Source organism: Spea bombifrons, chromosome 6 (assembly GCF_027358695.1).
Source record: "Spea bombifrons isolate aSpeBom1 chromosome 6, aSpeBom1.2.pri, whole genome shotgun sequence".
Taxonomy (NCBI): Eukaryota; Metazoa; Chordata; class Amphibia; order Anura; family Pelobatidae; genus Spea; species Spea bombifrons.
Genome location: NC_071092.1, coordinates 5,358,975 through 5,383,388, shown reverse-complemented (window position 1 = coordinate 5,383,388; position 24,414 = coordinate 5,358,975). Strand labels below are relative to the sequence as shown.

The 24,414-nt window shown below is 40.4% G+C and overlaps 1 protein-coding gene across 1 annotated transcript in view; it reads right to left on the bottom strand.

Annotated features, from left to right (window-relative positions):
- CPNE9 (copine family member 9) overlaps window positions 1–24,414 on the bottom strand; it is a 66,694-nt gene that overhangs the window by 25,971 nt on the left and 16,309 nt on the right. The window contains exons 4-7 of the mRNA XM_053469517.1: window positions 19,585–19,688; window positions 14,464–14,503; window positions 14,148–14,150; window positions 11,217–11,293 (exon numbers count right to left, since the gene is read on the bottom strand). Coding sequence (XP_053325492.1) covers window positions 11,217–11,293; window positions 14,148–14,150; window positions 14,464–14,503; window positions 19,585–19,688 — 224 coding nt within the window. The remainder of the gene's footprint in view (window positions 1–11,216; window positions 11,294–14,147; window positions 14,151–14,463; window positions 14,504–19,584; window positions 19,689–24,414) is intronic.

The following is a 24,414-nucleotide window of genomic DNA, read 5'->3' as shown; positions in this document are numbered from 1 at the left end:
TAATGCTTTGTAGACCAAACACTCTATACGGAGACGGAGACCCGCTATACAATTACAGTTGTTAAGCACTTTGCTTTACCCCCCATTGTACAATTTCAGAAACGGCGTGAGTCCCATCTTACATTTCTCACTCAACATGACTCTGAACAGCAAGAGTCATTTCTATGACATCTTTTATTCTGCCGCGCGTTCCCGCTTAATCTTCCCCCCGTCACTGGTCAGTGAAGCCTCTCATCTCTCCGTCGCTTCCTCAACCCTTTTCTGTGCATTTAAAGTAAATGGACCCTTTCGCTATATCTGGAATAGGGGGGGGTGGAAACTGCGGGATGTAACGATTTGACAATTGTTACATTTATTTTAAATTTACGGTATATTATATTTATAATTTAAATATATATATATATATAATAAAATATATTTATAAATATAAATATTTATTATTTACCAACCTAGACATGAATCTCCTTAAAATATAAATCCAATAAATAATTTTTGGAGTGTTTCGATGCTCTTTATGGGTTAAGCGCACTGCTCAATTTTTCAGCTATGAGATAGAATACATTTTCTCCGGATTAAATCTTAAAATGGATAAACATTTTTTATTAGGTGACAATTTATAATAAACGTCTTGAAACTGCAGGACGTCAGGGGATCCAGCTGTATGGGATCCAGAACCTGGTGCGGCCCCCACAGTCCCACGCTGATGCACTTAGCATGGGTGGCCCTAACGGAAGGGCTAGGTGGGATGCTATTAAGCATGAGGGGCATTGGGGAAAGGGGTATGAAAGAAAACATGAACAAATCTGGGGGAAGAGAAGGCTTCTTTTCTCAACATGGAGGACACGGTGAGAGGTGATCATGAGAGGTCAAAGTTCTAGGTTGATGCTGGGCCTGAAATTTTCCGATGGTGGCCCTGTCTTAGCAAGTCTCTGAGTAGGTTACTGAGATTGATCTGGTAGCCCTTAGGGATGAATGACAAGTGAGCATAAGCTTAGCACATAACGTGGCACGGGTATACTTGGGAATCCTTAGGGTCTGCCCTGGAATCTCCAGGTGAAGTGATGCTACCTTTGGTCTTCGGGTCACTTTTCTCTTTCTCTAGGCTTGGGGAGTGGCATTTAGCTACTATGTGTGGCTAACTCCACCTCTATGTGTGGCTAACTCCACCTCTATGTGTGGCTAACCCTGCCCAATGCATGGATAGCCCCACCTACACTGCCATTAAGCCCTACCCCTCACAAAAGCCCTCCTCCAAACGAAGGAGAGCTTTGAGTAGCCTGCCCTGGGAAGATCCCAGGTATGACCATAGGCCACAGCAAGCCAAAGTTCCTATGTAAGGATGGGTCATCTCCTGTTCCACTTGTTCAAAAGTCCTAAAGTTCACGTAAATCAAATAAAAATGCAAAGCGCATTAACACATTATGGATTAGAAATGACGTTTCATCAGTGGCAACAATGTAAATCCTTCACCTCGTTGAGTTTCTTTTATGGAAACAATGTTGCCAAGAGCTCAAGGAGCTGAAAGATGTTTTTTCCATGTATTTTTATTATTATTGTCTTTTATTTATTATTAAATGGGGCAGTTAACACACGTAACAAATATACATTAAAACCCACACACCACACTCCTTGTTTTATGAGCGCTACCCAGCCATGACCGCGCATTCGTTTGTTGGACGCGCTGATTCCCTCGTCTGTCTCTTCATCTTGATAACGTCAGAATGGATCAAGCCTTAAATCTTTTCAACACGGATTCAGCGCCGACAGCGTTCTATACCTTTCAAGTCTGAAAAGACTCGCGGTTCGGGCGGCCGGATAAACGCCTCAGCGAGATAAAGGGGAATACTGATTTACTTTCAAACACGAGAAAAAAATATATATATATAGATAGAAATGCCTTGATCGTACTCGTAGATACCGGCATTCTCTTAAAAGGATGGCACGCCATGAAATGAACTCATTTCTGTGGAAGTAAAGGTGCTGTCCCACTTAGACAAAAAAAATGAACACACCATCTAATATGTTACGCATGTATGTCAAGCCGTAGGACATCTGTCATTTCATTCTTTCTTCTGGGGATGTTTTTAATGTTTCTATTACAGCAGCCGATCAGTGCCTGCTTCTGTGTCACAAGACGGTTAAGTGATCTCAGAAGATAAAGGGGAAAAAAAGGCTAAATTGTGTTTAATAAAGAATTATTTCTTGGAAGGGTTTGAGAATTTAACAGGGAGAGTAGGAATGAGGATTTAGTGACAAAAGCGTTACATTCAGCAGTTGGTGGAACAGCACCTTTAACTTTATTAACCCATTAATGACAAAGCCCGTAACTGTAAGGCTCAAAATGCATTGTTTTGAATGCGTTTAGGGACGTCCCATTGTCCTTAAGGGGTTAATTATATTATAGGTGACCAGTATGGGCTTAACCCAGGCAATTACCTTCTCACCTTTGGTAGTTTGGTTCTTGGAGAATTGTCCAGACTTCTTGGATTTGAGCCTGGCTCAGTCTATGCTCAGTTTGAGAAGAGTAGACGGATGTATAGGTCGACCCTACCCTAGCTTGTCCCTATCTAAATTATATTATATTGATTATTTCTCCCTAAAAAGCACACAGAATTTTTTTTTAGGTTTTCTAAGGTTTGATGATATGCGAAATGAGCGCACACATACATGTAGACAATCAACAAGATAAGACCTGATCAGGTTTGGCCCTTAAGGGCATCGCCTTGGGGGGGGCATTCCCTTTGAATTCTAATTATTTAAGGTTAATAGTATCGGGATTTTTTTTTTTACTGTCCCTTTAAAAATGAAATCACTGTGAAATTGCAGGTCTACATCCAAAAATAGAGACTCGCTGGCTGGCGTTACGAGAATGTTGAAAGACGTGTTAGAAATTACATATCAGAAAGTCCGTAACACGGAGAACAATCAGAGGACTGCATTTAAATTGGAAAAATGGAAAATAATGTTGTTCTGTCGGTAACACTTATTTCTAAAATACTGGGTTGATTGCGGAGTGCGTTACAGAGTGACATTCAGAAATAGAACAAGCCGTGCAATTTATTTCTCGCAAGATCATATCGTCGAGAGGAGAGCTGTCCGGGTAGAAGACTGGGAGTTCGGCCACGAGCCCTTACGCTGTTTATGGACCCTTTGGTATGGACAGAAATTACCATATTTCAAAATGTATGCAAAAATATTACAAGGTGGCAAGATATTTTATGTATAGATCAAAATGTAGGCGTCGTCAAATATGCAACCGCGATGTCCAACGGCTTCCTTAAAACCAAGTGGTAAAGGCTGAAGAATCCTCTGTGTAAAGAGGGCATTGGTGACCTCTTGTAATATGGGGGCCGCTTAAACTGATCAGCTGCTTAATGTGCGTACGGGGTAACCTTTAGGTCATCAACAAAAGGCAACCTCCTCAAAAAAGATAGAAGCACACAAATATTAACCCCTTTATAGCTCATCGTGAAGATTCTATGTAGTGACTCACCAAATGGCTTTAACAGTCATCGTCATGGAAACCTTGACTTGTCATTATTTAGAGATACACTTAATTGAGTCACCCGCATTCAAGCAGGGGTATCAAGCATGACATACTGGTAGCAAAAAAAAAACAATTGGGAGTATCTTTGATCACTGTCGGGGGGAGAATATGAAGGAGTCGGCTCCAGACTGTGTGACCCCTGAGAATCTGCCCCTTCACCCTGAGACCCTGTGATTGGGACAAAAGACTCGGGGTCAGACCCTGAGAGTTCCCAGGTACGCCATCTCATTGGACTATGTTTGGGAAGGTACATCCCCCCCCCCCGTATCGCAAGCTTCGGCAGCATATGTCGCTGACAACCCTGAAGTCTTCCCTGTCTCTGGCAGAATACGTGTATATATAACACAGTATCAGGGGCTGGAGGTCTGATGGTATCTCCTTTACTTTTACATAAGCCCCCCCAACCCCCCCTGGGACTTGGTTTTATTCTACAATTGCCTCTTAATTGTTGGACTGAAATTTAAAGACCCTCATACATGACCTTTCCATCTCTTGCGATTCTCGGCGATGCGTCTGCAGAGCCCTGTTGAGATTGAGTTTCGCATTTTGGTCCAAGATCAAAGTCAGCAAGAGGATATTCCATCGGCTCGCCACAAATTAGCTGTTTGTGACTGGTCTTCCAATCAATACCTTCCAATTTAGCTTGGATCAGACAGTGGTCCCGTCTTGTGTGAACTCAAAAGATGCCACAGGAAAATGGGAGGTGTGGGTTGATTGCCGGTGGAATAAGAGGGTGGTAGATAAGTGGAACAACCTTCCAGCAGAAGAGGCTAATACAGTGGGGGAATATAAATTATAAATGCGTATATTTATCGGAAACGAGTAATTTTGTGGGAGATCCCCTTGAAACTTTTTTTTGTGCTGTTGGTTTCTGGTCAGAATCGGATTTTGCTGCCGGCGTCGCTCCTGGCTCCAAACCAGCCACGCTTCCCATTAAAAGAAGCACTGGGCCTGGTTTTAATGGTCCCAGCAGGGAGCTGTGTGGTTATTAGAAAGGAAACGAACAGCCGGGGACTGTCACTATTTGTTTTAAGGCCAAGAAGGATACAGAAATAGCAGTAAATGGGAGCACGCGATTGTCTCTCGGCCAGATGGTCCCACCTGAGCCGTGTTTGACACGCGGGTCTCGCGGTACACTGGCTGCTGGCACTCTCTGCGCCGCTGAATTTCAAATTGTTCACTCAAAGATATTTTTTTAAGCCGCCAGGGATTGTCAATACAACCAGAAAAGTGTCCTTCCAGCCGGATCCGACTACGGTGTTAATGAGGTTAATTCGTGACAGCAGGGAGCGGAGGACAAGGTGCAATAACGAGGGTTATGGCCGCTTGGCTACAGGCCAGGGCTTTAATAAGAACCCTCTCTGCTGTTTCTATACACATTATCGGGGCTTTTAGGGCTGTAGAACCCTGCGATACCCTCATACCCAGCAAACATTCCGAGCTCCTAGAAAAAGAGGGGCATCAGGGGAGGAAAGAGGGGCATCAGGGGAGGAAAGAGGGGCATCAGGGATTTGGGTCCCATAGAAGGATTGTCACTCCATGTTACATTTGGCACATACTGATAAGAAGTAGTAATTTAAGGTGGCCATTGGTGGGAGAGGTGGGATGAGATGCTTGCCGTAGGCAGCCATTTTAGTTAATCATGTGATATGTGGGTGCCACGCCCACTCACACACAACACTGGGCTGATTGCTTTACGGTAGCATCTTTTGAATCCACGCAAAATCCTTTCCTGGTAGACGTAAATGAGTCGCGGGAGGCAGTTAGAGAAAGACTTGCTGTTGCTCCAGCAGAACATTTATTTTTACTTACGGGAGACGCGCTGAAACGGCAAGAAATATTCTAGATGTTTTTGTCAGTCGCAATGTCACGCGGAGTTTGATCCGCCAACCATTCCGCGCTCGGATCGAAGCAAAAGAGTGCCTTAGTTCTCAGGCGCTCTTCTTAGAACAACCTGATGTGTCACAAACGTGTCTCCCTGTAAGCAGGGAATGATCGTACACGGAAAACCGAGAAGAATTCTAGAATGTGTGATGTTCTGTAACGAGACGTGTCAGCTTTGGCATTCCCGTCCTGTATTTTTATCTCTTTCATGATCCCGTTCACATCAAACATACTGCAGCAGTTTCTCTTCGAACCTACAAGGTAATAATAATATTCCAAACTACAAAATATGATCGGTCTAAAAAGAAATAATAAATAAATTCCTTTATTTTAGTGATAATAAATAGGTAGATTGTCATACTGATACTCATGTATCAGCCACGTATTACTCGGATGTATGTTTTATCTCTGTAATCTTAGCCCAATATGCTAGGCAGGCACTCTGTATCCCTGTGACGCTGCTCTGTGGTAAACAATAGAATGGCTCGGTCTTGGTCAACCAGAGGGACCTTCTGACTTCTGACCATCCAGTGGTCTCTGATCATCCTGCCTCCAGACCTAACCATCCATTAACTCTCTCAATCCTCCCTGTCTGGTTTTCCAATATAGTTTACAGATTTCCAAGTTCCGATCTCCAGACTTGGAGGAGCTCTTGGTCGCAAAGCGTGGTCTTCTCCAAGACCGAAGCTCTTCTCTCTCCTCGGTACATGGACTTTCCTCTTTCTACTACGTAGATGCTGCCTTGGATAAACGGAACATTGTGTTCATCTGTGCCCATTAACTGACACAATGCAGTTGCCATGGAGATAATAATCACTACAATTCTGACATTATTAGAGTCCGAGCGGAAATATTTATAAGCAGAATTTCTGCCGTAAGTGTATTGGGTTATAGGGGGGGGTGATGTTTAATTATCTGTGTGCAGGGAACCTGATTTATATCACCAATATAAAATAATATCGAATCTTCTTCTTGAAAGTATGGATTCCCAACAGCGGGACAGAGAAGCTTCTAGTCGTAGAACAGTTTTATACCTTACATCAAATCGCCATCAGCCTACGTACTGCTGGATATTTGCGATGGGAGTTGCAGCTCAACAAAAGTAGGAGATCCACCATCTTTCTAGCCATGCGTTGTTGAAACGTTGCAAATGCTCCTACCCTGAGATCCTTCAAAATACCCAACTGGTGTGGCCCATCGTGAAGATTCTATGTGAGGACTCATCCACTAGGGTCACCTAAACACTTTAAAACTCATTTTCCTTAAAACATGTCTGAGTCACCTGCATTCAAGCAGGGATTCCGACCATGATGTAGAAGTGAGCAAAGCACCGCCCGATGTGGACAGTGTGGTCCTACAGAGTGTTAAATACACCATCTTATGCTTTTAAATGATAGCCTCTGAAAAAATAAATTGAATGGCGGATTTTTTTTTTAGAATCACACAGAATGAGTTCAAAGCCAGTTTATGGCATTTAAATCAATACATCAAGTTACTTTTGCGTTGATATCCTTTCTGAGCTCCTAAATGCTTTCTGGGGACATTTCAGGGACAAACTATATTCCGAGACAAGGATTTCAATCAGGCGGCTATAACGCCGGAAAAAAAAATGGATGTCTGGACTCCCTGTAACCGGGCGATATCTTTCATTTAAAAAGATGAGTTTCCCAACTAAATTGGATCTGCACCTACCGCAAAGAGGACTTACAAAGGAGATGAAACAGGGGGAAACGTTACAGCCCAGCCCCGGATTATCATCCATTAATGGTTTTGGATTAAAAAAAAAGATGAAAATGTAATAAATTCTTTAAAATTTTAATATTTTTGGGTTACATATTTATACAGAGAAAAACAGGCAAATTCACCGTATTCTAAGGGGCAGTAAATTTGGATATTGCCCCAGATTATTATGAAGGCAAAGAGGCAGAACTCACACATTTAGTTATACATTTGATTTTTATTATGCTTCTACAATGTGATAATTTATTATTATTATTATTATTATTATTATTATTATTATTGTTGTTGTTATTGTTATTATCATTATTATTGTTGTTATTATTATTAATGTTATTATTATTTATTATTATTGTTATTTTTATTATTATTATTGTTGTTATTATTTATTATTATTGTTATTTTTATTATTATTGTTGTTATTATTATTATTGTTGTTATTTTTATTATTATTATTATTATTATTATTGTTATTTTTATTATCATTATTATTGTTATTATTATTATTGTTATTTTTATTATTATTATTATTGTTATTATTATTATTGTCTCTTTAAATGAGTTGATAAAGTTTGTGTTGCGTAACTTTTGCCAACATCCCCCAATATGATATTTAGATATTTATGATATTTAGATGTAATAATATAAATTATATATTTTTATTTTTTACAGAAATATCTGAAAATGAACGGACGGAAAACGAAACAAAAATGAGTAAAAATGTTTTTTTTATTCCATGTGCGCGAGTCTATTGAGATTATTACAACATTTGGTGTCATGACCTACCTACCCCCCCCCCGTCCCGCCATGGTAGGTGGAACAGCACCTTTAATATTACTGAGTGTTCCGTTAGCGATGTATCATACGCCCGGGTCTGACATGAATTATTTACTATTCCCTCGCTGCGCCGTGGATTTTAAGACACAATTCAGGCTGCAAGGGGAAAAAATTAGGACGGGGAAGAAACAAATTCAAATAGACTAATGCCCATGAGACGCACGCCCAGGCATGTAAATATAGACTCAACGCAACTTAACAGCAGGCGAGCGGAATGCGTGGGACGAGTAAAAATACGCCAGCTCTTACCTGACAACACCAAGGCGTTTGGAGCTGAATTAACCCCCCTCCCCGCACCTAATTAAATCCCCCCGTTAGTGCAGGGAGAACACAATGGACGGATGTTACTATTGATGTATCCATTTCTAAGGGATCCTGGAACTTGGAATTAAAGGGGAGGTGGAGATAAACTTTTGTGATTTACATTGAGAGGCGGAAAAAGAGAAATACCAAAAAATCGGTATTATTCTTATTGTGGGATTTGAGGTATAGATAAAAGCTTTGGGGGGGGGGGGAAATGTACTATTTCTGTCTCGTAGAGAAGTAGAGAACAGAGATTTATTTAGCGCTCGGTCTCCAAAGCTTTTTAATGAAAGTGAGTGACAGCCGAGGGATATTATTATTATAACATATATTATACATCGGCTAGGACAACGCTTCTGGTTTGGTTCAGGGCCAACTACACATCTATTGAATACGTGCCAACAGTCCCGAATTTCCTGGGACAGTCTCGTTTTTTGGGACTGCCCCGGCATTACACCGTGTACAGGCAGCATTGCGTTTTAACTGTGTACGTCTAAGACACACGCGGCCTAAACGCTTGTAAATGAGCTCCAAACGGCCCAGCGTCTGTACTGGGTAACCTAGAGCTCGATGCTGCAGGGTAACGCATGGTGTGTGTGGCCCCGCCTTCTCTAGGCCCCACCCCTTTCCTCCTCGGATCCAGGAAGGAAATGATATGATATTCTAGTGCGTAGTAGTGGTGGTGTAATCTGTAGGCTATGACATCACATGTTTCTGGTGCTGTTGTGATGTCATGTCCATATCGGGAAGTGCCCCAGTTGAGCTCCTTAGAGATTTGCCTCTCCTGCTCCACGTAGGAGGCGTAAATAGGGGTGAGTGAGTGGCTGCCTAGAGACAGGGTCGGCCCCCAGTAGGCCCAGAAGGGCAAAGCCGTGTTTCTTTTATGAAAATAATTACTATGTTTATTGATTATTAACTGAAGCCACCTAATGAGCTCATAATATTAACATTACAAATTTTCCATATAGTATTGACATTTTTTCACCGCTTTTTAATTGGCTCCAAATTGCATTCATGATCTTCTGAACCCAGATATTGACAAATGTTGACGATGCAACCGCAAAAAAAAAAGTATTTCATTTTTATTTAATTGCTTCATCCTTTTTCTTTCGTATGCAGAAAACCTGAATTTCACGCAACTGGGCCGATTTCTCTTTAAAATCAGAGTCACCTCCAGCTTGCTGGAATCACTTAGCAGCTGAAATTAACGTTGCCAATGATACAAGCGTGAAACACTTGAAAGTCTACTTTTTAATTATTCACTAATTGGAATCAGCAAGTCACCTGGGGGGGAATAAGACTTGCATCAGCTTCCAGACTAGGCTGGGAACCATGGGGTTTCAACAGGGAGGGCGTCAAAGGAAAGCAACAGATGCCCACACAATGGGTACCTCGAATTTGTTACCCCAGACTACCGGGACGGGCTTCTGCAAGCCATCTGTCCTTGTCTGCCTAAAGAACGAACATTCGATTCAAATGTTGATTTATTATGAAAAAATATCAATCTTTATTTTTTTATTGCTTGTCAGCACAAAACGGTAGCCCTGGGGCAATATCCTAAATGCCGCTATGTACAGATGCTACAGCCATGACCTAAAAGCCCTCCATGGTGAGTTGGGGGTGTAGCAAGAAGTGTATTTAACTTAGGGTCTCCCCTAGGCTTGACCCAAGGCAGTGCCCCAGTTGCCCCTCCACATCTCCCTTCATCACTATGGAATGCAAGAAACAGAAAGTATGACATCATAACAAACACCGGATGTTCTGGAATAGCAGCTCTCCGAAGCTTGCTGGGTTAAACACTGGTGTGGTTGGGTTACCAGGCGGAGGTGGTTTCACACGCAAATAGTCAGAATAATAAAATGATTCGTTAGTTCTTTACTTCGGGATTTGGAGCGTTCAAGGGGTTCTAAAAGTGTTAATAAAAAGAGCTGATGGAATAGAGAGACAGGAGGGATACAAAATTACTTTTACGATCTGATACACAATGCAGTTCTGCGCACAGCGATGATCACAAGTGCACGGGGACAATAGCTTTCCGTGTCCATAGTAACACAGGAGAGAGATTTTTTCCTTCTCCGCCAGAAATAGGTTTTTATTAACACGGTGTTTATGGGAAGCTGGTACATTACAATGGGATTTTAAATGGCTCGGCCAATTATAGTATTATCTTTTAAAACCTCCGAGGCTTCTTCGTTCGGTACAGGGGATGAGTGGGAAGGTGGGCGCAGGGGATGAGTGGGAAGGTGGGTGCAAGGGCTCTTTCTCCTTGGTTTACCCCACTCCAGTCCTGAAAACTGCCCCTTTCTTCTGTATAAATATAAGAGGTTTATTCTTGTAGGAGCTCGGTGGGCGCTGTCCTAGACCTGACCCAGGTGGTGCTGGTGGCTCCTTGGGGAGATCAGTCATTTCTCTAATAACTGCCCCATTGAGCGCTGGCACACCGGGGTGGCCTAGTTGCCCAAGATAAATATGAGTTACCATTTGAAATTCCAATTTTAGAACGCAGCAATGATATCGCGGAATGCGACGTCATACTTCAATGTAACAATGCTACTGATGTTTTGATAAATACACAGTATTTAAATATTAAAAACTAATTATTTACTAATACACAGTTACATAGTTCCTAGTTCATAAGGTTGAAAAAGTTCATCCCTTCTACCTAACCGTCCTATTCTTGATTCAAAATCCTATTGGATAAGGCAGAAACAGGTCCGTGAGTCCAGGTCAATGTATGCTGTTTCCGACCAATCAGCAGCAATACAATCTGCCTGAGCTCTAGGTAAACGTTTATTTAGAGTTCTGTATCAGCCAATGAAAACACAAGAAGAACTGAAAGCGCCATCCCATTGGACAAACATCTTTCAAATGACATTCCAAATAATAGTCAGGAAATTTTAAAACTCACGAGAGTGGCTTCTCAAGGCGACTTCTTTGAGATCCAATAACTTCTCCGAGGGTACAGAACGCCTGTCCCAAAAAGTCCTAAAAAAACCAATATCAAGAATATTAGATAAAATATGTTTGGCCCCTTGGCTTTGGACACACTGGTGGGTACTAACCCCATGAAGAATAGGCCAACGTGTTTTTACACCATCAGTTACCTATAAATTAGGGTTCTTGGATTTCATAAGCCAGAAACATAACTGGGAACTCTCCGGGTTTCGCCGACATCAGCGGGACCGCCTTCTGACATCAGCGGAACCGCCCACTGACATCAGCAGGACCGCCCACACGCATCCCGAAATAATTGGTAACATACTTAGAAGTCCCTGTCATGGAAATACTTGCACTTAGACATAAAACGTAATCCAGACCTGCCTACTGGGACACCAAATAAATCAGAGATAATTGGAAAGTTTGGGGGAAAAAATAAAATATTAATGAATTTAAATTCAATTCTATTTAGCAGAACTTAGTTTTGTGTCTTGAGGTTAACAAAAATTCCCTTTATGTTTTAGACAACCAGCTGTCACTAATTTTGAAAGACATGTTTTTACAAAAAGCAGAAGAAGAAGACAATTCCCTTATTTAAATACCCAGGCAATCAGCTGAGAACAATTAAGTTAACAAATTCTGCCACGGTAGACAAACCATAAATAGAAACCCTAAAATTACACGCTAACGCAGACAAAAAATCGCTCCGGCTGTGATGTTTCAAAAATCTTGATTTTTCTCTGAATTGAGTGGATTTTTTTTTTTTTTTCCTCCCCTCTATTATGAAGAACGTGTTTGTCGTGTCGGGAAGCCCACCGATAGAATAAACGGGTGTTCTTGAGCTGGTGGGAGTTTATCCTGCTGGCTTCATGAATAGTCATGATTTTTATTTTCAAATTAGGATTAAGCCCCTCGGGGGAAAGCAGTTTATTAAATGGCTTCAGACGAATGAAAATGGGGAGCGTTTATACAAATGTCAGCGTTTTGCCTCAGTGGGGAAATTAAACAGACATTCGTTCTGAAATATTTATTAAGATGTGACGGAGGATGCTTGACTTTATAAAGCTAAAAACTTCATTTTCCAGTGGAAATTATTTGTTACGGGATCAGAGATTAAAGGGTTAAATTCCTTGTAGGATATGTCTATAATTAAAGAGGTAATTTCAATTTGATTTAACTAGAATTCTCGTGAATTGTCCAAATTCGAAGGGAAAAAGTAGATCGTTCGACATTCTCCCAGTGATGTATTTACTTTAACCCCTTCAGCATCATGGCCAACGCTCTGCTTCCAGCTTCATGGGAACAGTTTGAGGAAGACCCTTTTATATTCCAGCATGACTTCCCCCCAGTGCACAAAGCAAGATCAACAAAGACACGGTTGGTCGAGTTTGGGGTGGAAGAACCCTGACCTCAACCCCATCGAACACCTTTGGGATGACCTGGAATGGAGATTCCGACCTGGGCGTTTCATCCAACATCAGCGTCTGACCTCACAAATGTTCCAGTGGATGAATGGGCAAAAATTCCCACAGAAACTCCCCAAAATCTTGTGGAAATCCTTCCCAGAAGAGTGGAAGCCGTTATGGCTGCAAAAGGGGGGACCAACTACTTATGTGATGTCATCAATGCCCCAGTTGGTGTAATGGTCTGGTGTCCCAATACTTTTGTCCACATAGTGTAGCTTAAGTCATGGATGTGGGAGGGGAATAGGGCGTGGCATGCCTAAAGACCACTCCCACAAACCGTAGACGGAGTACGGTGACCCAGAGAACCGAAGAAACAATGTTTCACCCAGAGACTCCGAGTAAAACCCAGAGGGTTCCTGGGCTGCGTTCGCTTACATAACCCCATAAATTATTGCAAGCTTCAAAAATCTAAATCACAAAAAAATTAAAACATAAATCCCAGTCTCTTCTTCCTGAAATCTCTTTCCCAAATTAATGAAAAAAAATAGCATTTCTCCCAACTGACTTTGGTCGTTATTTAAAAGCTACATTTCCGTATATAAAGGCAAAAAACAATGCCTATTTTTCTGCACTTATAACGCAGCCAGGAAACCCTTTGCTGACTCCAATACCGGTGTAATTTCATACACAGTTTACAGTTCATCGTGTTTTTTATTACCCAGGGATTTTTTTCTACAGACGTGCCGCTAATAATTCATTATTATAGAGAAGTAAGATCCGGACATCCTACACTCCAGCGATGGAACTAAATATAGCCTCGAATCAATGTGGAATAGCCCTCTCTCCGCTGCTCATCTCTGGCTATGTCTCTGGATGCAGTGCCAAGAACACCCACCTACTCGGTAGAGATGTCCCTGGAAACTCCAGAGAGAGATGAAGGATTGCAGAACACGCTAATCAGCTGTGTGCACCTGAACATTAAATCTTTATATAATCAGGTATTTTAATCAACACGCTTACAAAAAAATAAAAAAAAATAAAAAAAACAAGTAAATAAAAAAAAAAATGTGTGAATTATTTTAAATGGGTTCCTTTAATTATTAAGATATTTAAATTAATATTACATATTTCTTGTGCTTAAAACCTTAATTAAAAAATGTGATCCCAGCATGCACCTTGCTAATTGATCGCCTTTTTTAAAAAATGTTTTAACCCTTTGCTACTTTTTTGTGATGGCAATTATTCTATTCTATTGATGGTAGACTGTTTTTTTTGTTTTTTTTTTACTAACCTCTTATAAAATATTTAATCGGTATTATGTTTTTTTTATAAAGAAAACCCAACTCATTGACGTCTACTAATTGATCATAGAAAAGATGGGGATAGGTTTTACATTGCAAAGCCTGGTAGATGCTGAGATAAACCTGTGATTATTGTGTTTATTTATAAAAAAAAATTCAGATAAAAAAGAATAGTAAAATTATATAAATAAATACCTTCTGTGGATCCAACATCAATGATGCAAAACAGAGAAAAGGACAAAATAAGTCAGTGCTTTGCAAGCATGCAGCTCAATATTTTTGTTGACTACGACAGGAGTGTCCTACTCTGATTTAGTGAATATGACCAACCAGATTTTTTACTTGCAATTCCTCAAATGGCCACAAGGGGTATCTAGAATGCAACATCCTCAAATTATTCTCCAGCCTGGATCCTTTCTTTTGCCCCTCTATGCTTTCTTGCTACTTTGCATTTTAGTGGATGCGAGTGGACAAACGGCCAAGTAAAAGCTTAGAATGAAAAACTACTCACGTGTTTGGATATATTGCAGCTTCGAGAATCTACGTTGAACCTAGATAGAAACAAAATACAAGTTCTGGAACTTTGTCCTCAAATGTGTAACCATAACGTATATATTTGATAAACAGACATTTGTCATTTTTAAATTTTGTTTTTCATTTATAAATTGTCACCAGCATTTTTTATACATTCATATTTTGTCTCAAAAGGAGATCCTAATTGCAGATTTATCTTATCCAAGAATTCAGGCAAACTCACTGGCAAAATTCCCAAAACAAACAAAATAAATTATTTTTAGAATACAAATAATTCCTATGGGCAATTGATACATTTAATCCAGCTGTATTACCCCTGTGACATTCCTGGCACGTCATTGGTCATTAAGGGGTTAAGGCCAGTTGCCGTTAATAAAATCTAAAATCTATGCCGATACAGCCAAAAACATTAAATTACAGAGAATCTAAAGTGTAGCCAAAATTAAGAACTATGAACAATGGATTAACATTTTTCTTGTTACCTATTATTTATTTTTCCTATTACCCAAATAAATAGTATTTTTTCATGAGAAGATAACTGTTTTGCTGGCATTTAATCGAATGTAATAATGAGGTTTTTATTTAAAAAAAAATAGTTGATTTTTCCAAGTTCAACTCAATTTACAAGAGACCTAGATTAGTAGTATTATTTAGTTTATTTTTTTATATAGCGCCATCATATTCCATAGATAGTCCTGAAAGCTTGCAATCTATTATACTTCGGTTAGCCAATAAAGGTATTATCTTTACCAAATCACCCCTGTCTCTTTCTGGGACCATCCTGGTAAGAAAGCTGGGGTCCGTATCGGTTTATCAGATCGCAGGCTCAGGTAATGAGCGCCAGGAGGAATGAGAGCAGAGACCTCACTTTGCTTATAATTCCAAACCGTTGGGCGGCGGGGGCGATTAGAAAGGGCTTTTCCAATAGGTAGAGCTGATTTTGACATTATTACTGGAAAAAAAAGTATCGAAATTATAATAGAACATGGAATTTTGAATGTATTTCAAACAAAAGGCCTGGGAAGAGACGTTGAGGACCTACATTGAAATTCATGTCCATGTAATGAGGAATCAAGTGAAGATCTCTGCGGGAAGATTAACTTTTATATTTCAACAGAATCTGTGTTCGTTATCCCATGTGATAGCAATTATGATGGTGAGATTTCACTCCGGAATATCTTGATCACTGGATTTTTTATGTTCTTTCAACAAATTGGGAGGAGGAGACAGAGGTTTAACCCCTTGTGCAACTGTTGATGATAATGAGCTTTTTGAGTTGATCTTCTGATCGATGAGGGATAGATTTTAAGTCAAAGGATCGTCAGATTGAGGATGGATAGATGGAGACCAGAGATGAGCCTGTGTGCTGCCCCAGGGGCAAATCCTCTGGGGTATAAGCCTAGGTGACTCACCATGATCTTCCGGCCTCCTGGCAGTATTGATCTGCTTCTGAAATGATGTTCTGTAAAGGAACCCAAATGCAGAGACCAGACGAGAACAAGGACCACACGACTGGAAATAGGTGACACGAGAACCAGAGCCAAGACGAGAGCCCAAATCAGGGTCAAATAACAAGCAAGGATAAGAAGAAGGCCAATACAAGGTCAAGGATAAGACGGGTCAGAACCAAATCAGATATGGGCTACATGCGGAATATGATGGTGCTACAGAAGACAACAAATATTAACCCCTTAATGACAAAGCCCGTACATGTACGGGCTCAAAATGCATTGTTTTCAATGGGTTTAGGGACCGCCCATTGTCCTTAAGGGGTTAATATAAACCTCTTTATTCTGAATCAAACATCTTTAAAAAGGACTTAATCATGAGGTTACATGAGGAACACTTTGTACCACAACAGTGGGAGACGAATTTCATAGGAGATTTAATAATGAGCAAAAATACAAAAAATGCACAAAACAATCAACCACCCATCAGAATTCTTTCAAAAACATCTATTTTTTTCCATAGATATCAGAAAATACTGTGTAGAAAAAAAAATAACAATTAAAAAGTTGTTTTCCTGAATGTTTCTAATAAGAATTAGTAGCAGAGAAGGTTCACAGACTATAGGAATACTTTCTTTCTGTAGAATGAGTACTTTTGACACATTTAAATATGTCTATGTCTTGGCAGGCTGCTGTAACAGCAACATTTATAAGAAACTCAAACTTCCATGAATGACATTTCTGGATACAATGTATACAGATTTTGGAACCCAACTGATTCACGCACTTGGTTCTTCTTGAATAACACCTGCCCCGTGGAGACATTATAACAGATGGCCGTGCGCCTTCCGATCCGCACCATGTAGCGAGAAACTATTCCAATAAGCTTTAGCGAATGAATGAATGACACTTGATGGTTCTTCAAGTCCCAAGGGTATGTCCATTCAATGAAATGCAACAGAAAATATGACCTTTTGGCCCATTTCCAGAAGAGAAGAGCTACCGGGAGCATTGTCTCGATCTGTCACTCATAGGCTGGTGACACTTCTTCAGGGTTTGACGACAGCATCCCAGACACTGCTAAATATTTATGTGTTGTCTCTTGCTGGCTTGCTGAGCTGCATAAAGCATCGACTCACCTTCCCCCATCCGGTTTATGAATAAAGTGCCCGTTAATTACCACTCAGCCTGCCTGCTTAGTACACTTTTAGGTGAACGAAAAAAATTTAGTGCGAAGGGGTAAAATTGACAGGGGACGTCCCTGGTGATAGCAAAAATGTCCCGCTTTGAGCCAGAATTGCCACAGAAACCCCAAGTTGTCTGGAATGTAGAGATATATTGGACCGGTTTGTAGGTATTCGGACCTAGGGAGGCAGGTCTGGATGGGGGGCATAAGTCAGGGCCAATTGCCCTTTTAGGTTCCCCATTGCATTGCTTATGTTGCCATTGGAGAGATCCCAGTAACTAACTCAGTAACACTACGAATGTCTGTCCCTATCCTGCAAGTCCGCCATAGTATGCTGTCTCCGCATCGCACGTCCTTAAGAGGCTGAGCGGCAGGATATGATGTCATATCCCCTCACTCAGCAGAGTAGATGCTGCGTCAGGCCTAGGGTATTTCTTCATTTACAGGGTGGTGGACAGGTAGGATAGCTATCCAGCAGAGGTGGTAGAGAGTAATACAGTGACGGAAGGTTCTTGAATATAATGTAGTAGACTGTGGAAGGTATGGGATCTCATACTCTACTCCACCAAATTCTGATTCTATATCTCAGCCCGAAATATACAACCCCCAATTACAGCTCATTTCAAAAAAATAATCTGAGTTTCTACAAGAACGGTAAAATGAGTCACCTTCCTACAATGAGAGCGCAAAATACTTGCGTTTCCAGGATGATAAGAAAGGGATGGATTTTATTTTTAGATGCGCATTTCTGTTGAATATCTGTAAAAAAAACACATGATTTTTTTTAAAGGTTTTAAAGATACAGACGATGGATATTGTAGTCTGTACAACATTGTCCTGCATAAAAAAAAATATTTTTTCTCCGTCTATTCTTGTAAAATGAATTCTCCATGACTCAGAGATCCATTGACTGATAGTGGATTTGGAATGAGTCAGAGTGTTAAAGTTCTCCAGGCAGATGCCTCATTCATTCGCATCGGCAGCAGAGCCGCAGGTATGTATTCCTACGTATCACTGGAAAGATTCATCCCTCTGGCTCTGAAGGGGTAAAAGACATATTCTCAGCAGGACCACTGCAGCTGTTGCCATAGCGACAAGCATCTTTCAGTGACTTTGCCTTCGGAATGTCCCACTTTCTAGTGTCCTCTCTATAGCCACAGACCTTTAAAGGGATAGTAAATGAATATTCCTCTTGCAAGGGGCTGAGGTCTGGAACTGATCCTTGAGTATGTTCTGATTACTTGCAGCAAAGTAACTGCATACATCCCAACTGTCCCTGTTTAGGAAAGTCAGTCCCTGTTGGGGATTCAAACCCCTCAGTTCCTTTTTCCCTTTTTACATCATCAGGTGTCCTATGGCCTTAAAGTGCCAGCGTCGCCTCAGCGCAGCAACTTCCACCCGCCTGTCAAAACTCTAACTACCTCCTCTAAATCAAATGTGTTCTCATTTGGCCAAAATTTTGAGAGGCTCACCTATCGTCACGGCAACATAAATTGTAGGAAAGGTGTCTGAAGAAGTTTGGACCTCAGATGTAAATTGACAAATTGACCCACAACTAGAAAAATTATGGGGGGCAGGTTTTACTACTCTTATTTATTATTATTTTTCTCTCATGCTGTAAATAGTTTATTAACCCAAATACCATGACTGTGACCCATTTGGCCCTGACCCATGTAAGATATATATACATAGTGACGATAAAGGATGTAGGTGGCAAGCATGAAGGCATTGAATCGTTGAGCTCTCACCATGAATGCTATGGACACAGGTTATATTGTGTAATACACCCTAAATCCCTCTAGACTGTAAGCTCCTTTGATCAGGGCCCTCCTCACCTGTTGTCTCTGTTAGTCAATTTGTTATGTTACATACTACTTGTTATGATCTGTCTACCCATTGTACAGCGCTACAGAATTTGATGGCGCTATATAAAACAATAAATAATAATAAATAATAATAATATTGCTGGTCTTTGATGATAAGTGTGCCAATATTGAGAGACTGATTTAATAGTTGTTAAGTTACCCGCTAAGGCAGGTAGGCTGCCATCGACCGTGTATGAAACCAAACTGAAAAAAGGTCTGTTAATGGAAATTACTCACAATTCTCCAAGTTCAGCTGTCGAGAAAGAAAGAGTGGAGGAAAAGAGCATAGGAGGGAAGGAAGGACTTAAAAGAGGGAAGAAAGAATGGGATGGGGAAAGGAACAATGGGATGCAAGGAAGAAAGGAAAGAACGATCGTAAGAAAGAGGAAAGAAATAATACAAACAGGAAGTAAGGAAGGAAGAAAAGGAAGGAAGGAGAAATACAGTAAGCGAAGAATGCATGAATGGATGGATGGATGGAGAAAGGGGCTAAAGTGAACTTACTGAGATGGTAAGAAGAGAAGTGTACAGTAAGTGAGATAAAAAGGAACTTCATGTCTCCTGATAGTTATTCCTCTGACAGAAATTGAAATACTCACACATCAAACCTCAGGTTCTGCTTCTCTTCAAAGAAATAATCCAGAACAAACTTGCGCACGAAGTCCGGGTTCAGCGTGTTGTCGATGACCTCTGTCCTCCCAAACTGTACGAAACACAAGATTGTCGTTAAATAGAAAACAAAAGCACACAGTTCAAAAAGGTTAAACCATTTTTGTAGCACGCAGTAGGCCAATGGACAGAGTGATCTAACCGCCAGAGCCATAAGGGACATTACTTCTGGGACGTTCGTCGAGATATAGAGACTGGTAGACAGTTTGGAGAGATGGTTCAGAAGAAAATGAAAAAAAAAACAGAAAACCAGCAAAATCCCAACATTGCTAAATCTTTATCAAGCACCAGGAAAAGTCTTGCGAGGTTTGAACGTTGTTGACTTTTGGAATGGAATAAAATTCACCGGATTCTGCTAGGTTTCTCATGGGTTCCTGGTTTACCAAAGGGTATCGTTAGGCTCTCACACCAATATCACCATCAGAACTGGTTATTAAGCACCGCATCGTTAGAAGAAAGCGCAACTAAAGTATAAACCGAACTTAGACATCCCCCCCCCCTCACAATATCTGGGAGTACGACTGAACTCAAGGGCACCACGCTACAAGCATCACAAGAAGCTGCGCTAGATGAGAAGCGACGGATCTTAGTGATTGCCCGCGGGTTCGGCAAGTTAAAAATGAAAAGATAATGAATGCAATTAGCTATAGTCATTAATGTCCACGGTGCAATTAGAAAAGTCATTTTTGGTTTATCTCTTGAAGTCTTTTTTTGGGGGATTATCTCACATAAAGAATTACTTATTTAATGAGTTAACTTTGTTAAAACTACAAACCTTAAAGAGGCTTCGGTAACCTTGGGTGTCTTTCTGTGTATCCTCTTACAATACATACGGATTCTTATTAATACTCCTTTTAATACTACTTAGGATCCTATTTATAAATGACAAAAATCTTTATATTTCTATAAATCAATGTTTAGAAACCAATTTGGAACAATTAACGTTCACCTAAAAACAAAGTATCAATTAACCTGAATAAACGTCTCCTTTGTTGAAAATACAAACGTTTCTGGCCGACTTTCTTTAAAGATTTTATCAAGGAGGTCAGTTTTCTTTATCTGTCCCAAGAAGCTCTGAATAAATGTCAGTTACTAGAAGTTACAAATATTGTTTATATATATATATATATATATATATATATATATATATATATATTTATACATATATATTATATATATATTTATATATATATATTATATATACACACACACACATATATATATATATATATATATTTATATATATATATATATATATATATATATATAATATATATGTATAAATAGATATTATGATATTATGATGATTGGTTCAATTTAAAGGTAATGTTGTTTTAAGTGTCTTTTTTGTACGATTGTAACCCTGGCACAGAAAGTTCCCCCGCACGGTTCTTAGACTTGTTTCTAATTTGAAGCATTCTGGGAAGTCCTGGTTTAATTTCACCCATCACTTGCCCCTAATCTCAATGTGCCGTAGATTAAAAGCAGACAAAGCTAAGACAGCGGTGGAAGCAGGTCATCGTTACAGACCCATGGGGGGGGCAGGACATATGGGTCCTATTTTATGTGATTTATCATGTAGAATCCTGGACGGATTATGTAGGAGAAGAGGATATTTCTCTCCCTTTCTACCCTTCCTCCATTCATTAGGAAATTGCAGAATTTATCGTTTTGGTTGGACTTCCATCCAAACTCCATTAACCAATCGAAGTCCACATTTTTTATTTCCATTAAAAAGGACACAAAAAAAGTATTTATCAAATTGTTTAAGTGTTTATCAAATTCCAACAAAATCCAACACCCAAATCAAATATATAAAACTACCTACACAATACACATGTTAAACATGACAGAAAACATATAAATACCAAATTCTATTATTTGTAAGGGACATAAAAAATCTTAAAAACAAATAATATAAAATTTTATCCGATATTTCTTAGACAGAAGCAATGCGTGTGTTTTACATACATGTACGAGATAACTTGACATGTATGTGTATCTGCAAAAGTCATTGTATGGACGGAATAACGCCGAGCTTTACCTACAAATTCAATATTAAGCGATTTTCCTACACTGATGTCTATTTGCTCATGGGATTATCTCTGATGTTTGCTCCAAACATTGACCGTTGTTATATTTACAAAGCATTCGGCCCGGCGCCCCCCATCCGGCAACCCAAGCCAAGTCATCCCATCATGAGTGACGAGTAACCAACGATTGTAACCTAATAAATTCTCTTCTGCCGAGATTACTTTTACAGAGTACTTTGAACCTCTTGACCAGCTCATGCTTTCCTCGATTATCGGTATCCCGAGGGTGGCGGGGTAAAGATTGTTCATTCGCACCTCTTGGAACAGATAGGCCACCCATTGAATGGATAAATCCATAATAATTTGTTGCCGGTTATATCATGAGAGCAGCCCTGTTCCGTGGGTATTGTCACTAATACATCGTCAGATTAGCAGATGATTTATAGCGGCTATTAACAAGGTCGAGAGGTACCGGCAAAGCATGGTGAACCGACTGTGGATTTCCATTTTATTGAATACACATAGCAGGCAGGGGTTTGGTTATATTTTACTGCTAATGTCAATCAAAGCATTAGAACACTGAAAATGTTACTATAATACAGTATTTATATATATAGTTTGTGCGCAGTTCTCTCAGTGTTAGTACATTTGTCTTGTGCTACCCAAGAGGAATGAAATGTCCATAAAGATCCTATAGTCCTTCTAGTGGAAAAGACATATAACAAGAGGGAATGTTACTGAGCCCTCCCTGCCTTGAAAGAGCTTTGTCTACTTAAAGGTTCTTCTTAATCACATTAACCTGATATCGCTCATTCCGTGAGGGATTCCAGCTCTACTCAATGGGGCTACCATTGTGCTTGTGACGTCTCATCCACGGCTGACAAACCCAACCAAATCAAGGCCACCCAATGGAGTCAACACCTAGATTTTGCAGTAGAGAGACACGTGTGGTCATGTGAAGAGTTCGGTCCTTCACTCAGTTGGTCCCACTCATGGTGCATCTTCATAACTCCTCTGTCCTACCAAGAATGTCCTCCAGATTAACTTCATTGATCTAAGGACATCTAGGACGCCCAGTAATATTTATACTTTGGGGTGTTCCTCTCAACCTGATGTGCTAGAGACTTGTTTTTGCTACACAAAGAAAAGAAGAGGACAGAGAGACACGAGGGAGATGTCTTTGGGATTAGAATGATAAGTAGGCCACATCAGAAACATGTCCGGTTGTTGGTTAGGCAGGCGTTAGGCACGAGTAGCAAATTGTAGGTTAATAAAGAGAAATCGTCGTCCACATTTTTATATTTCATGAGAAACGCTCCGGTATTTTCTGTTTACGAATCTCGGGGAATTCCTGGACCATCTGTATTGTGGATTCGTCTGGCAGGAATGAGGTTAACATGTCTCCTTTTTCATCGTGTTTATCTGTAATCCTGATTCTGTTTTTAAATCCCTCCCTGCCCCCCATCTGTGTCGCGAGTCTCTCCTCCCTGCCCTTCTGCCTAATTCACCATGCGCATCCGTTACCCTGCAGTGCATCTCTCCGAAATCATCATAATCTTTATACCGTGTAGAAACGTTTATGGTTTTCAGGACAAACCGCTACATTGATCATCAGTGAAATTCTGGCGTTGAGTTGGGAAGACCTAAGCGGGTGGTTTCTTCATTCGGTGGTTGGTAACTTTATTTCAAAGTACGAGAAATGTTACAAGAAGAGAACATAATCTAAAACTAGAGGCTAAATATAAGGAACTTTTACTTTACTGAGACAGTGCTAGATAAGTGAAACAGCCTCCCAGCAGAAGTGGTAGAGGCTAATACAGCGAGGGTATTAAACATACATGGGATAGACATAAGGCTCCTGAATCTAAGACGAGACCAGCGACTGATTAAGGTTTGCATCTTTACAGCAGGAGAAACGGGCAGACTAGACGGGGGCCGAATGGGGCCGATCTGCCGGCAGATTCTATTTTTGGATGTTTCTCCACCCGCAGCCCTTTTTAGATCTGTCATTTAGCCATACCTGCCAGTCTTCCTAAGTTTTATTGCATCTCCCCCTATACCATTCCCTGCTTCCTCCATCTTTTCCAATCTTCCCACCTTTTTGTTCATCCTCCTTAGACTTACTCCATATCTTCCAAGTCTTTTAATTCGTTCCCAAAGTTAAATTAATGATTGATGAGATTGCTGACGTTGAATGTATCCCCCGATCAAATATTTCCCGTTAAACTTTCAGGTGCCCAAAGAATCCTGGAAAGAATTCACACATAGTTCATTCATTCACCCTTACCCCTGCTTCATTATCTAATTTCAATCCGCTCGCAATCATTATAAGGAGGGGAATCCCAGAAGGGAAGGAATTCCATCCAAAAACCGCCGTGAGCTGATCTGTTACTCATTGCAGACAATTTAAGTGCTATGAGAGGAAGCAGAGGGACATAACTCGGGAACAGATGGATAAATACTAAGCCCGGCGTGATATGCCAGCCGCGGAGAACACTCAGTAACCGGGACATTTTATTGTCGTTTATAGGCGAACACAAATTCTAAAGAAAACGCAGATTTCATGACTCAAGAGCAAGAAGTTTTACAGTTTTACGGCCTGGGACCCCTCTACGACATTGGGCCATTTTATCCAAAAAAATATACTCTGGGCCACTTTATAAAGAAGCCCCAAACGCTCAGGGTGGGATTTTGTGTTTCTAGATAGTTTTGATGGGATACAAGAAG